The sequence below is a fragment of the Marmota monax genome, unplaced genomic scaffold (genome assembly GCF_021218885.2).
Source record: "Marmota monax isolate L192 unplaced genomic scaffold, Marmota_monax_Labrador192_F-V1.1 WCK01_AAM20220418_F8-fsc00136, whole genome shotgun sequence".
Classification (NCBI taxonomy): Eukaryota; Metazoa; Chordata; class Mammalia; order Rodentia; family Sciuridae; genus Marmota; species Marmota monax.
Genome location: NW_026693905.1, coordinates 4,428,401 through 4,440,892, shown reverse-complemented (window position 1 = coordinate 4,440,892; position 12,492 = coordinate 4,428,401). Strand labels below are relative to the sequence as shown.

At 37.4% G+C, this 12,492-nt stretch overlaps 1 protein-coding gene across 5 annotated transcripts in view; it reads left to right on the top strand.

Moving 5' to 3' along the window:
* Window positions 1-12,492, top strand: part of Unc80 (unc-80 homolog, NALCN channel complex subunit) — a 187,185-nt gene that overhangs the window by 99,556 nt on the left and 75,137 nt on the right. For all 5 annotated transcript variants that reach the window (XM_046462898.2, XM_058585194.1, XM_046462896.2 and 2 more), the window contains 3 exons: window positions 7,375-7,482; window positions 8,627-8,765; window positions 12,251-12,432. In XM_046462898.2, coding sequence (XP_046318854.1) covers window positions 7,375-7,482; window positions 8,627-8,765; window positions 12,251-12,432 — 429 coding nt within the window. The remainder of the gene's footprint in view (window positions 1-7,374; window positions 7,483-8,626; window positions 8,766-12,250; window positions 12,433-12,492) is intronic.

Sequence of the window (12,492 nt, the reverse complement as noted above, 5' to 3'; positions counted from 1 at the left end):
ACAAACCAGCCTACGGTTCTCTGTGCTTCTGCACAAAGGTAGACAATAAGTGCAAGACAAATGCTTTGTCTTCATGTTCACAAGAAAACATGGACTCTTCCCCAGGTTTTGCCTAATTTTTGTGAATAAATATGAATTGACAATGGTTGTGGTGATAAGTAAGTTTTTGTGGTAGGCAGAATAATGCTTCCCCCACAAAGATGTTTGCATCTACTCCCTTGAACCTGTGAATATGTCACCCTATATGAAAAGAGACTTCACAGGTATGATTAGGGATTTTACCAAGGGGAAATTATCCTGCATTATGTAGGTGGGCTCAATGTAATCGTAAGGCCTTATAAGTGAAGAAAAGCCTAAGGGATTCAGAGGCAGAGAAGGAGATGAGATGGAAGAAGCAGAGGTCAGCATGATGCAGGCCACGAGCCAAAGAAAACCAGCACCTCTAGAAGCTGGAAAAGACAAGGAAATGGAGCATCCCTGGGGCCTCCAGAAGGAATGCTATCCTTCTACTCCCATTCAGACTTCTGACAACCAGAACTGCAAGATAATAAATCTGTGTTTTAAGCCACAAAGCTTGTGGTAATTTGTTACAGCCACAATAGGAAGCTAATGCAATTATGTATTATGAAATAAGCCCTAAATGGCCCAACTGTTCACAGAAAAATAACAGAATAATCTAGGTCAGATCAGCCTAAAGGAAATTCCTTCAAGAAACTATGACATTTTCCAGGCATTCAGCTGCACTCTCCTGACAACCCTGAGCAGCTGAGCTGGCAGAAGATGAAGACAGTAACCAGGGCTGCTGTGCTCCTGCCAGCAAAGCCTTGAGTTGCCCACCTGCCCTGACCAGGCATGGTAGCCAAGATGCTTAACTTGAATGCTGTGGCTGCCCCTGCAGCTGCTTTCCCCAAATGGTTTTGCTAAGAGATTTTTCTATAACACCTATTCATTTCAACAAGCATTCATTATGCACCTGCTGTTGGCACACTATTAGGCCAAATATTTTTAAAAAAATGTAAGTAGGAGCAAAGGCTCTTTCTACTAAGGGATTCACAAGCCAGGTTTGGACTGGAATTGGGCAATAATATATACATCAAATAACTAGAGATCACAAATAATAAAAACAAAAATGTGGTTGAGTTCTGTACAATTTATAATGCTTTAGCATTCACAAATGGATTTTTTAAATTATAACTTTTAAAATATAAAAACAATACGTGATCACTGAAGAACTTTTGGCTAGTACAAGAGATCCTAAAGAAAAATAGTATGTATCACATAAGAATGCAGTATTAGCTTCTGGGACATGCTTATTTAATATTTTTTCTAAATATATATATGAGGGCAAAAGAAGTATATATATATATATGTATATATATATATATTTTTTTTTACATACACACACATCATTGACAAAGTGCTTTTATGCAAGAGGTATTTTTCTCTTCATTTTATAGGTGAAAAAATTGAGTCTCAGAAAGATGAGATTGTCCACAATTCATATCTAAAAAATATTCAGCTAAACTTTAACTTAGAAATATGGAATACTAAAGTCAGAACTTTTTTAATTTTTTGCTTTTATTGGTGCATTATAGTTGCATATAATAGTTGGGTTCATTTTGACAATTATACATGCACAGAATTTAATTTACTCCATTTCAGTCCCCAATGCCCCCTTTCCCTTCCCTCATTTCTCCCCATTCCTCTTTTTCTACTCTTCCTTCCATTCATTTATATATTTTAATTGGTGCTTTATAGCTATATATTAAAGTGAATTTCCCTGTGGAATATTTATACATGCACATAGTGTAATTTTGTTGAATTTATTCTGCATTTCCTCCCCCTTTCCATCCCCTTCTCTCCCCCTCTCCTTCTGCTCTACTGATCTTCCCTCTATTTTTAAGATTTCCAACCCCCAACTCTTGCTTTTCTCCTTATTTTGCTTTAGTTTCCGCATATGAGAGAAAACATTGGACCCTTGACTTTCTGAGTCTGGCTTATTTTACTTAGCATGATAGTCTCCACTTCCATTTGTTTACCAGCAAATGCCATAATTTCATTCTTCTTAATGGCTGAGTAAAGCTCCATTCTGTATATACCACATTTTCTTAATCCATTCATCTAATGACGGGCACCTGGTTGGTTCCATATCTTGACTATTGTGAGTTGCATTGCTGTAAAGGTTTATGTGTTTCACCATAGTATTCTGATTTTAATTCTTTTAAATAAGTACCAGGGAATGAGACAGCTAGGTCATATGGTGGTTCCATTCCTGGTTTTTTGAGGAATCTCCATACTGCTTTCCATCTCTCCATTTATCTACACAACTAAGCATATATCAACATGAACAAAGTAGGACCAGGTAGAAAAATCAATTGTTTTCTTTCTAATTCCCTTGCTTTTAGGTCCATGGTTAGCTGTTATTGCTAGAGTTCTAGATATGGTAATTTGGTCAATTTAGACTGAAGCATGGTATGAAGCATGGTGTACTAATTTGCAGTCAAAGTCAGGGCTTTTTAACTAGACCATATCTCATGTTATTCATACTATACAAATTATAGGGAGAATGAAATTGGAGAAAAGACCAACTGTGAGTTACAATGAACTGTATGAACTTCTAAATAATGGCATAAAAGTAAAAATTATGTATATGTTTGGGTGTATGCATGTATACATGTATACATGTATACATGTATTTTAATATACAGTCTATATTTCAAACACAAACGACATCACATTTAAAGAAAATCTATTTTAATTTATGTAAGTTCTCTCTTCGTATACAAACTCCCTTAGCTTTAAGAGGAAACAATATATGTTGGAAATTGCAAAAATACATGAGCCTAAATTAATGTTAATTGTTCTCTATACACCCTCTGAAATTTTTGCTGCCACTTCTTTGCTCAAACTATAATTTCATCTCTAATCTATATATTGTCAAACCCAAACGTTCTTAAGGACCCAACTTAAATGTCATCACATCCCTGAAACGTTTTCTGATTCCTCTAGTGTTAAGCACAGGGCATATTACAGGTGGACAATAAATGTTATTTTCCTTCCTTCTTTTTTCGTCTAAATCATAAAGGTATTTTACTTGCTATATTCTTATTCTTCATTTGTTCATTCATTCATTCCTCTATGTATTCATCCATCTCTCCATTTATCTACACAACTAAGTTTTTAAGAACCTGTGGGCCATGCTAAGCCCCATACTTTGTGCTGGTATAATAATGAGCAAAAGGGACAAATGTCTGAGAGACAGACATTAATCAAATAAGCCTCCCAGATTGATATAAAATTGCAACAGTCATCAATGCGATAGACAGGCATACTGCACTAACAGCTTATTGAGGCTAACCTCTCCAATAAAGTGACAAGTGACCTTTAACTGAAGGGTGCATGAATGTTAATTGAACACAGAATTTTCCAACTAGTGAGAAGAGGCAAACACAAAGGACTGCAGTACATGGTAAGGCAGATAGGAACTAGAGCATGTAGGCCAGGAGAAGGCTCGTATTCCACCCTATGAGTAATAACAAGCACTCTCTGTCACTTAATTATAAACTCTTTGAGAACGGAGGAAGTTTTACAGTTTTTATATCCTATGTGTCACTAACAAAGAACTCACTAACAGCAGAGAAACAATAAATATTGAATGAGTGAGTGAAATTATAGTCTAGCAAAACTCATGAGAGCCCTTCACTTCTGCTCACCCATGACACTGGTATGAAGCAGCAGAAAAGTCTTATGGACCTTCTGTGACTTACAGCTAGAAAATCTAAGCCAAAGAAATGTATCCTCATCACACTGAAGTTAGTCATTTAGGTAGAGAGCTGAAAGAATATTCTGAGTCTTCTGTGGCAAACATTTTATTTCCAAAATGTTCGCTTCCTGCTCAAGCATCTTTTTCCTCTCATGATGTTTTCCATTTGCCTCTTCTGAATCTGTCACACAAATGAACAATGCCACATTTCCAGATCCAAAATGAAAACAGAAAAAGGCAATAAATCAAGAGTAAAAGCAACGGTCTGATTAGAATTGACTGTGAGCAATTGGTACTTCATTCCTGTTTGCTCTTTAATTGGTTTTTATGGCAGAATGTATTTGTGACAGCCGGTACATTTTGCAACCCATCTCACTCTGATCAATCTGCTAATCTACATTCCAGCACTTGGGGACTCGCAGTATGTTCTGTGAGTTTATTTTAGTGCACTTCCAAACTTGAAGGTTATTTTTTATGTATATAAACTATCATGCTATATGTATATATTTTCTTCACCAAGGAATTCTATGGTTTCCCATCTGTACCTTGTCCAATCCTATGTTCTAAATAAAGGTTCAATTAGTGCTTGCTGATGATAAAAAGGAGTAGATAAAACAGTTTTTCCTTTCAACCAAAAAGAAGGGTAGAAGGATGGTAATACATTTCCAAAAATAGAAATGACTGAATGTGGGTAAATTTTATAAAACCAATGCAAATGGAAAGAGGTCCACTGCTGTCTTGCAGAAACAATGTTTTTCAAAAGCTGTAGACAACACTGTTGTGAGTCTGAGACCAGGCTGTGTGTCTTGATTTCTTGGCCTTATGACTGCCCAACATAACATCCGTAACTCATATGTCCAACATATGTGAAGCACAGAGTTTGCCCTTCATTTAGCATGGTGCTTTTCCCAGAAATCTGGGGAAATGCCTTTCTAGGAGAGCCCAGTAGGCTGATTTCAGCATTCCCGAATTTTAAATTCCTTGTTATTTCCTGGGTGAACCATGCTTCATGGCATGTATCTCCTTTTTTTACTTATCATGGCCCTTTTATTTGCTTGCTTGTTTGCTTTCGGTCTCTCCTTAGAAAGACAGTCTCCAAGAGTGCAAACCTCATGATGATTTGCTCCCCAACCTATCTCCAGAAGTTGACCCCATTCCTGACATATGATTAACATAAAAAATAATCTTGAATTATTAAGTGAATGAATATTTTATTTAAAATAACTAAGCATTATTCCTCTGTAGCCAATACTCTGTTGCAAGAAGCAGAAACCTATTTGAACTTATTCAAATAATTAAGGAGTTTTTTTGAAAGGATCTAGCTGACTCTTATGAAACCAGAAACAGAAGGAGAAATAGAGCCAATAAAGGACATTAAATATGTGATCTATGAGGTGCTGGACTTATATCTTCTGTCTTGGTAGGCAGAATTAAACACAACCCTGCATTTCCCAACATATAGGGACTAATGCTCATCCTTTTTCTTTTTTCCCCTAAGCTGAGTATTTGGTTAAAATCAAGGAGAACTCTTCATAAGTATCCCTGAAAAAGGCAAAATGTCCAACTAAAGGACAACAGGTCAAAATATTTGTAAAATACAGAAATCATATTTTAAAATAATTATAACTACCTGGAAAATATTTATAAAATCATAGTGAAGTGAATTGTTTAAAATTGTTGTGCTACATTCAAAGCATCATCATAGTTTTGCTAAGGTGCATTGAGGGGAAAACAAAGAATAAAATAATGACTATCATTGAGTTCACAATTTGGGGGATTTTTTTGCTTCTTCATAGTTTTTCTGCCTTTTCCAGATATTCTATAATGTAGGTGTATTGTTTTAAAAGTAGAAAGAATTAAAACAGGGAAATACTGATTTTTAAATATCTTACCTCTTTTTAAAGGATATCAAAACACATTTATTTATATGGAAAACTATTGCTATGTGTGATTTTGGAACAGTTTTCAAGTTACGTGAAATAAGCATGCTATTTATGCTGAATATGGCTTTTAGATTCACGGGTGGGGGGGGGGGTGAGGAAGGGGACCAGCAATGCAATGCTTCTCTCCCCAAGTTATATGTGTTCCCAAGTATGCACTTCCATGGTTTTTTTGTCTTTAGAAAACACAAGAGCTCTGATCCCTTGTTTCCAAGTAGGTCCATTTAAAAAGTTGGTTCCATACTAAGCCAAATAGCAGATTCATTGTCTTGGGTCTTTATGTCAGAGTTTCAAAAGACTTTCTTGGAACATGCACGTACTTTTAGATTTGCCTTTTCTTTCAAAATATCTCCATCTATAACACTATGAAGCTCTGTTTAAAAATCCTTCCGAAGTTCTGTTTTTTTTTTTTTTTCCCCTTGGCATTGAGGGAGAAAGTGTTTCATTGACATGGCACTGGAAAAACAAATGAGCTTTAGTCTGTACAAGAAAAAGGACTCCCTCTTTTCACTGCCTGGAGTGCAAAACTAGGAGGAATCAGAACTCAGGATAAATAAACAAGGGCCTGTCCCCAGCTGCTCAGTTCACTCCATTGGTTGGCAGTTATGGAGTCAGAGGAAGCAATTGTCTCATCTGTCCTTATGCAGATGAGTCGAGCTTTTCTGAACCCAGGTTGAGGGGACATTTTGAAAGAAGAGCTGCTGCCTCCTGCAGATGAGTACTTAAAAAAGAAACCATTTTACCTATACAACTGAGACCTAGATGATGGCTGCTACAAGCTCGTACTTCCTTGATGTCTTAGCTTTTCGTTGATGTGAGCAAAATACTTAGAGAGGGAAAAGTTTATTTTTGTTTGTTTAGTCCATGGTTGGCTCACTCCTTTGCTCTGGGACTAAGGTGAGGCAGAACATCATGGCACTGTGGTGAGGTGCTACTCCACTCATGAAGGCCAGGAGGTAGAAAGAAAAAGGGGGACGGGGCCTCAAGAACTCTTCTAGGGCACACCCTCAGTGATCTACCTCCTACAACCAAGCCCCACCTTCCTACAGTTCCCACCCAGTTACTCCATTTAAACTAGGATAGACTGATTAGGTTACCGCTTCCGTAATTCAATCATTTCACCTCTAAATATTCTTACAACACAGAAGCTTTGGGGGAACACCTCATATCCAACCCATAACACTTGATAACCCCTCTCTTTGACCTTTAATGTCCTAACACTTCTCTATGAAATATTTTCCTTCTTTTTTTATGAGTTGAAATGTTTCAAATTGTACCTTGCAACCTATAAAGGAACTGTTGAACAGAGTGGATTTTATCTGACTCAGTAGTTTAAAAGATTTGTATTTTTAACCAGCTGATGGAATATAATTAACCCTGAAATGGAAATCAGAAGATATTTTTCCTTTCCTTATTCTGCTAATAATTAGCTTTATAACTTGGTCAAGTTACTCCACCTGTCTGGATTCCAGTTTCCTAAAATGTACTAAGCTCCCTTTTCATTGCAAAATTAACTTCTTTCCTAAATTTAATAAGACATAGGCCCACTAAAAAGCATTAAACCAGACCTTCCATTAGAAGGTGATTGTTTGAAGGATTGGGGGGAAATTAAGCAATGTTGGTGTTTGAGAAATCACAGCACCTTCATTACATTTCACATCTTCTTTTCAGTGCTCAGATAAGTCATGCCTGAGGACACCTTCTCTGAAGAAGAGAGCTTCAGATGCCAACCTGGAAGGAAAAAAGGATTCTGGGATGCTGAAATACATCAGACTTCAGGTACTGGCACCTGGATCAAAAAAATCCATGGAGCATTAATAGGGAAGAAGTTCCAGACAGCCTATTTACAAGCATTTGAGAAACACAATATAAGTTGGCACCATGCTGACATAAAGGACTCCTTAACTGGTGAGAAAAGTGCCACCAAGTGTGCTAGGAAAAAATCTTTCTTGCTAGGCATCCAGATTCACAGACAAGGGCAGAGGGGTTTAGCTGGAGCCACATCTTTCCCCAGTCTGCCCACTCCAGTGGAGCTGATTTCTCATCAGTGTGTGGTGGCAACACCCATAGGTTTCAGAATGAGACAGTCTGGATCCCGTGTCTGCTGCTGTAGCTCTGGGACTCTGCACAGGTTATTTAATTTTCCTTGGTCTTAGTCTCTTCATCTATAAAATGGGGAGTATAACACTAGACCCATCCCAAAAGATTATTGCATGAATTAAATAAAATACTATATTTACCTACTAATCATAACACTATTATGTTGCTATTGTAAGCTAAACTCTAAATTGTACCTTTCTGCAGGGAAAAAAAAAAACAAATTTTTCATGTTTTTCTGGAATGTATTTAAAATTATGACCTTTCCAGAACCTACATTTACTGCCTATATTATCTGAAATAATGGATTAAATATGTTTTGTGGATGGACCTGGGGTTATAACCACAGTGTATACTGCTTCAAAGGAAAATGCCATTGAAGCTCACGCTGGCTTAGAAAAATAGCTTTCTAAGGACTCCTTGAGAAGTTACTGTTTGCTTCTGGTTTTCAGCAGAAATCTACCAACAGGAAGGAAATACGCAAGTCTTTAGAAGTCAAACAGGACTTTTAAGACAAATATACATTGGCTGGTATTTGTCTTTTCTTGTGATGTTGTATGTGTTCTACAATTTATTCTTGGGTGGTTGTGAAGCTGATTTTGTGATGAAAGCATTACAAGATTAGTGAGGGAGTTTTTTTTACCCTTCTAATTTTCTTCAACTGAAAAGTATAAAGCTCATACACCATGCCAACTAGATATGCTGCCCTTTTAGAAAGAATTTTCAGGTCATTTAAGGAAATCAGAGAGGGGAAGTTACTCATAAGGAAGAAGACAGTAGTAAGTGTCCTAAAAGATTTTAAAACATGATTTCCATCTTTTCCCAGGTGATGAGCTTGTCGCCTGCCCCTTTATCTCTTTTAATCAAGGCAGCTCCAATTCTGACAGAGGAGATGTATGGTGATATCCAGCCAGCAGCCTGGGAGCTCCTGCTCAGCATGGATGAGCACATGGCAGGGGCAGCAGGTAAAGAAAGACCACCTGGGACCCCACTCCTGCAGCCACTGCCATACTGTTAAAATAAGAGAGAGGAGAATTCATTTAATTTTTGCCTCTAGATTAGGTTGGTGGCAATTGCTAGAACTGTATACATAGTTGTATGCTATAGGAAATAAGACCCAGGTTTTGAGTGCTCTTTTCCAAAATCACCACGTGATTTGCACAAGAACAGTAGATCTCTCTCAGAATATGTGTTCGTCAGCTTTCCAAAACTATTAACAAAATACCTGAGATAACCAATCTATGAAGAGAAAAGCTTTATTTGGTTAATGATTTTAGAGGTTCCAGTCCATGGTGGTACGAGACGTAAATGGTGGGGAACACATAGCAGAGCAGAACTGCTCACCTCATAACTATGAAGCAAAAGGGAGAAAAAGACAGAATCTCACAGTCCTTTTCAAAAGTATGCCCCCAAAGACCAAAGGACCTCTCACTGGGCCCCAATTCACCCTCTGCCTCCCAGTAGCACCACCCTGGGGAGCAACACATAGGTCTTTAGGAGACATGCACCATCCAAACTCCAGCAGTATTAAGAAATTGGAGAGACAATTTCCCTCCCAAACCTACATTTTCACTATATTTTCTAAAAGATAAAATTCTTTTTATGTTATTTCCTAGATTTACTGTGCATCACTATCATTAACTTTATCAGATCTCATGAGAGTAATTTTCTATGTCCAAATTACAATGTCAAAATAAATTCATGAAATTTAAGTGACTTGTCCAAAACATCTGGTAGATACAAAATGTAGGCTCTTCGTTTCCCCCCTTTTATACATATTCCTTTATTTATCCATAGTTATGTTGATTGCAAAATGCACATGGTAAAAATTCAAGTAGTACAAAAATTTATGAAGTTAAAAGTATCATCCTCTTTCCCATGACCACTTGTTCCTTTCTTCAGAGGCAACAATTAAGTTTTTCAGGAATTCCTCTAGGGTACATTTTGCGCACGTGTGTGTGTGTGTGTGTGTGTGTGTTTGTGTGTGTGTGTTGTGTATATATTGCAGGTTTTTGTTTCCTACAAGGATATTATAAAAGCTTTTGCACTTTGCAGTTTTTCATTGATATTTGGAGAGCATTTTAAAATTATTTTATAGTTTTACCCCAACTTAATTTGTTTAATCAAGACCTATGTGTAGAATTTTAGGTTGATTCTAGCCTTTTGTTCTTTTATACTACACTATAACAAACATCTTCAGAAAATATATTTGTTTACATTAAATCTCAGGTTTTTGCTTCTCTTGGAGAGCTACAGAAGGCATTCTTTCCCAAATCAGGACAGTCATGGAGACTCCAAGGGAAAATATAAGCAGGTGGACCAGGCTTTCAGAATGACTAAAAGTTAGCCAAGCAGGGAAAATGGTGTTGGTGTGGAAATAAACTGGGCTTATTTGGAAAGACTGGAGACTGATTTGACCCCTAGAGTAGCTTTCCAGAGAGACCACCTATCCATAATACTAGAGAGGTGAGTGGAACTTAGATTGACAGATCCTGGATGGCAGAGTTAGGGTTGTGGACTTTCTAAAATTGCTATATGAGAAATTACTCATGGGCTCTGAGCCAAAAATAAAATGTGCATAAAAGACTGAATTATTACCAAGTTTAATGTGGCGGCAATGAGCAGAATAGTTTGGTTTTAGAAATAGAGATTTTTCTTTCTTTCTTTTTTTTTTTAGGTGAGGGGAGTGTGTGACATAGAGTTGGGAGACATGACCTGGAAGAAGTACAGAGAAAAGCCAGTTGGGCATTGTGGCACACACCTGTAATCCCAGCAGCTCAGGAGGCTGAGGCAGGAGGATAGCATGTTGAAAGCCAGCCTCAGCAAAAGTGAGACCCTGTCTCTAAATAAAATACAAAATAGGGCTGGCGATGTGGCTCAGTGGCTGAGTGCCCCTGAGCTCAATCCCTAGTAACCCCTACTCCCCAAAAAAGAGAAAAGCTGGAACCAGAGATAAACTTGGGAACAAGTTGATGTAGGTGACAGCTGAAATAATGGCAGCAGATGGGGACCCAGGAAAAGGGATCAGAAAAGTAGAAAATTAATGATTTCAAGCCATGGAAATAAAAGAGAGTAAGTCTCAAGTAGATTGTTTCAAAGGTGTTAAGGGTAAAAAACATTCAGTAAAAAAATACCAATGGATCTGATAATCAGTAAGCATTATAAGGAAACTACTGTTGTCAAGAGATTAGAGCCTTATAGTGATTTAAAGAGAGCATGGTGTTTAAAAATTAAAGCAGTGTAGAGTATATTTTTAAAGGGAAGTAAAAAAAAGGAGAAAGAGTGGAGACTTAGGCAGCTGGTAGGCTAGGAATAAAAAGGATATTAATAAACCAAAGATCCCAATAACTAACATTTGTTATAGAACTATATTACACATATAGTGTAATATAGTTCTATATTGTTACTTGTTACTGATAGGCTATTCTGTAGATGAGAAAACTCAAGTCAGAGAGTTGAAGGAACTTATCCAATCTGCACAACAGAATTAGCCAGAAAATCCAACTCAGATCTGATGGCACATTGTAGATGCCCTTCCCATTTTACCACATTGTCATGGAAAGATGAAATGTACTTTAGAGCTGTGCGACACAATTCACTTTACAAAGGACTTTCTCATACATTCTTTGATTTATTTTAACAACAAATTTGAAGTCAGGTGTCATCATCATTCAGTTTATCAGTGAGGAAATGGAAGCTAACAGAATCTAAAAGGCTTGCCCAAGATCACAAAGGACTAAGGCCCCGCTCTGGGTCTTCTACCAAGACTGTCTGATCCTGTTTTGAGGCACTGGGGAGAAAGCAAGAGAGATTCCAGAATATGTTTTTATGATTGCCTCTGACCCTTTATCTGTGCTTTAGCGTGTTTATCAGTCTCATTGTTCATTAGCACATGACCTTTCTCTTATTGATATTTAACTTTTCCCAAAATTAAAAAATAAAATGGAAGTATTATGATCCATGAAATCTTTTTGCTTCTCCATCTCTTCTATCTCTAAGAAAGGTAGAAGTTTCTAATAGAATCTGCAATGTGTATTTTTAAAATACAACTGATGATACAGAAGTGGTTTGCATTGGATTTTATGTAATGTTCTTGGGTTACCGTGGGATGATTCTAGCCACTTCATAAATAATGTATTTTGATGTGTGATTTGTTTTTTCATGGGCTTCCTCTGGCATTCTCTTTTCTATGTGAGCCAAAGGAAGCCTTGCTTAGCATAAGTTATTCTACTGAAATGTCACGCTGTTGCTGCTTTTGCAACAGATTTTAGATGATTATAGGTGAATCAGAGTGATGTTTGGTTTCTAGTGGTTTTGGCCAGTGCTGGTGGCTTGGCTCTGAGTTCAGGAGTCATTTTCAGAAGATCTAAGCAGCTACCACTTCTTCCCAACCCCAGAAATCAAGCAAAATTTAAAAATGTATAGCTGACGAATCATTAACTCTCTCTAGCTGCCATGTTTCTGCTGTGTGCTGTGAAGGTTCCTGAAGCTGTGTCTGACATGTTGATGTCAGAGTTCCACCACCCAGAGACTGTGCAGAGACTGAATGCTGTCCTCAAATTCCACACGCTCTGGAGGTTTCGCTATCAGGTCTGGCCCCGGATGGAGGAGGGAGCACAGCAGATTTTTAAGGTGAGAGATACTTCCCACATGAGAATTTGATCAGTAAAACTAACCCAAGATTTTTTTAAA